The sequence below is a fragment of the Eimeria mitis genome, genomic scaffold (assembly GCF_000499745.2).
Source record: "Eimeria mitis Houghton genomic scaffold, Emh_scaff1171, whole genome shotgun sequence".
NCBI lineage: Eukaryota > Apicomplexa > Conoidasida > Eucoccidiorida > Eimeriidae > Eimeria > Eimeria mitis.
This window is the reverse complement of record NW_013568001.1, coordinates 1896-5209: the sequence shown is the minus strand read 5'-3', so window position 1 is coordinate 5209 and position 3314 is coordinate 1896. Positions and strand designations below refer to the sequence as shown.

The window sequence follows — 3314 nt, the reverse complement described above, 5'->3', positions numbered from 1 at the left end:
GCGCCTCTGAGATTGTCGTGGTGCCCCTATACAAGCGCACAGTAGATGAAAACTTTGGTCGACCAACTTTGAAATTGCGGTTAGTAATCGGTTCTTGCCTGCACGCTTCGTGTCTATCAAGGGTAGCAGCTGAGTTATTCCGGCATTGCGATGTAGGTAGAGGGTGCATGCTTCGTGGAGACCTTGGCGATTGGACTAGTCCTACAGTCTTGGCCATAGACACAGCGGCCTCTTGAATTTCCAAAGGTTTCTAGAATAATTCTTGACAGCCTTCAAGATGCGATAACGACCGTGAAAGAGTGTTTGTGCGCATCCAGAGAGTACGCAGCTCTGGCGGCACAACAACTTCTTATCCCAACGGTGCATCTTGTCTGCATGTCAGCTGTGCTGCACACCTGTTTTATGCTAGAATTGTTTCTGGGTATGACGCACGTTTAGGAGTGCTTTGCGCATCTTGGTATCTGTGGGTGGAGCAGGGGCAGTGATCTAGTGTTCTGCGTAACCTCTACTTGTTCGCCCAAAACGGGTGCGTAAAGAAGCAGTGCACCTGTGCGCATTTTCATGAAAGTCGGCAATCCATATTAACGCCGCATTTGAACCGTGAAATATCACATGTGACAGTCATATAAGGAGGGCTTGAGCTGGCGCATCGGCGCAGCGGCTCTGCTTGCCACATCCGTCTGCGCACCAAGTGCAAATGGCATTTGCACTCCCTTCTGTCATCCCATTTCGCGGAGCTTTGCGGCATTTTGGGGGAATTGTGCTGAGTGACTTAGTTTGCCTGTTCTTGTTGGCTCCTGATTTGCCATGCAATCTGCTTGCGTGGCAAAGCATTGCGCGCCTGCACGCGAGGGTCTAACAGAGACGCTGGTCTGCATGGTGGCTGCAGCTGTCTTCAATTCATCTGCGGGTCGAGTGGCGACCTGTTCATATTTGGTTTGGTGGTTCCAGGCGATGTATCTATGCTGTTGCACGACATGACTCCATATGGGAGTGATGCGTCGCAATGGATCGCCACTCCACCTGCATTTCTACCTGGGGATGGAAGGCAATGCTGAGCATGCGACGTGCCGCAGTGTGTGGAGGGTCGGCTAGTCGTAGATGAAAAAAAGACAATAGCCAGAGTTATGCACTCTAGCTAGCTTTTTTAGGCCTGAAGTGCTCGTTGTGCAAAACGTCTGCGCGTACAAAACTGGGTGCGGCCTTCACCATTCGTATCCTGCCTCAAGAATGAGGCGCCACACGTGTGCATTTAGAAATCATACAGATTTCATCCACATACAGGCGGAGCAACGCTTTGGTGGATCTGTAGGGACACCAACGAGCAATCTTAGTTAGCCATTTTCCCCTGCAGCCAGTGCGTCGGCGTTGCCACACAATATAGCTCGGTGAGCCGTCATTATATAGCGTGTAAGTGCGCTTCCAGTTCGCCGTTTAGTTACTGGTGAAATTATGTTTCCTCTTCCGCACCTCTACCGGTGTATGAATCGTCAAGCAATCTGAAAATAAGGTAGGGCCAGGCTTTCATCCTCCGTGCACCGGTTGGTGTTTTATTTGCCCGTCGGATTACGTGGAGCAAGAAGCATTGCATAGCCAGCGCTCACTGCTTGTGTTTCCCGAGAATCATGGACACTAGACACTGGCGCTGATCTTCAGGCCAGGGTTGCGTGTTGTTATTGCGTTTTGCTTGCTTTTTCCTTCGGAATGGCCCTGTATAATTTCCCCATATGCAAAAATTGAGTTGCCATTGCCCCGGCTCACAGCCACAGGGCCAGTTGCTGAACGCGCTTCTTTCGCTTTAATATCTGCTGCACATGATGGCTGCACAGAAAAGCATTGCCTACCTACATCTCTTAGGTAGTATCAACTGACCAACCTCACTAGCCTTCCATTTATGCACCAGGTGTGGGACACACGCAAAGATGTATCCTTTTGCGGCGTATGTATTTGGTGCACCTGCAGGCTTATTTTATAGCGATTGAGATCGATTTCTGAATTCCAGTCAGTGCGTTGGTGCCGGAGTGTAGCACAGGTAGACAAGAAAGGTGTGCGTCAGCGTTAAGTCTCAGGTCAGCTCCAGAATTAGTATGTGCAGTGCTGTGGAGGTCAAGGCGAAGCAGAGCATGCAGCGCTATGGCTACGTACACCGTGGTGCAGCGGTGATTCCGGAGAGTAGCGGTGGCCTTCGGTGGACGATAAGACTGCGGCATGAGATGTGGAATCTTGCGCGGGCTGTTTTTGGGACAAGGACAGTAATTTACTTTCTGTTACACAGCACTGTTCATCTGCATGGCGCAATCGGTTTCCTCGTGCCACTTGTTTAGGAAACTTGTATGTCATAGATATGTTGGACTCTCTGAGGTTCCCGGATTCTGCGCTTGCTTGTTGTGCTTCTTCAGCGATACTGGCGACCTAGTGAAGGTCAATTTTCCGTTTTAGTAATGTGCATCGGCGACGCCACACAGCATAGTTACTAGCGCTGCGGATAGTAGCGCTGCGGATAGTACAACGTTTGGTTTGCTGCGGTTTTAGTCCCGCTTGGCGAGGTCCTCTTTTGCGTTTTCAGCCAGTGCGTCGGCGTCGCAGTATAGTTAGGATACAATTGCGTAGACCACGCCAAGTTTGTTTTAGATGCTAGTCGCATTTCTGGTGCTCTGGGGGCGATATGGAGCGTCCTTTCCTGCTTAGAACCGCGGGAGTAGTGCTAGTTGATCCTTCGTTATGCATTTGTATGCATTCGCAACCGTGACGAGCGATTTGCGGCGGGTGGCGGTGGCCCCTGGTGAGCTCTGCGATTTTAGTCTGCGTGCAGTACCTTGTACCAACTGTGAGAAGAACAAAGACAGTGTTCGGGCTCTGAGTCGTGAGGCATTGTGGCGTTCGGGTTTCTCGCGGTTGCACGGTAAAGCGTTGCTCCACCGAACCGCGCTACAAGTGCGCATGTACCTGCGTTTGCGCGCGATCACGAATGTTTTCTATGCCTACCCAGTAGGTCGCTGTCGCCAAACTACAAGGGTACCCAGGCAAAGGGCGCACGGTGGCCCATGCATATACGTACATGCAACAGTGGGAAGTCCTTTGCAGCGGGTAGCGGTACCCGTTTGTGTACCATAGGATTGCAGGCTGAGGCGGCATATTTCGTGCGACCTGGGACAGAGCAAATTCAGGATTACAATTTCTGGGCCGTGCACCCCCCCGCCGTTCGGCATGTTTAGAGGTGGTGTTCGTCTGAAACAGCGTCGCTGTATTTATCTGCGTTGGACGTGGGTGTTCGATTTCAACAAAACCAGGGATGGCTGCGCTCGAAGCTCATC

At 51.3% G+C, this 3314-nt stretch overlaps 1 protein-coding gene across 1 annotated transcript in view; it reads left to right on the top strand.

Moving 5' to 3' along the window:
- EMH_0030980 (uncharacterized protein) overlaps nt 1–1058 on the top strand; it is a gene marked incomplete at both ends in the record, with an annotated part of 1303 nt that extends 245 nt beyond the window's left edge. The window contains 3 exons of the mRNA XM_013494476.1: nt 3–79; nt 318–421; nt 952–1058. Of these exons, the coding sequence (XP_013349930.1) occupies nt 3–79; nt 318–421; nt 952–1058 (288 nt within the window). The remainder of the gene's footprint in view (nt 1–2; nt 80–317; nt 422–951) is intronic.
- Nucleotides 1059–3314: the final 2256 nt, after the last annotated feature.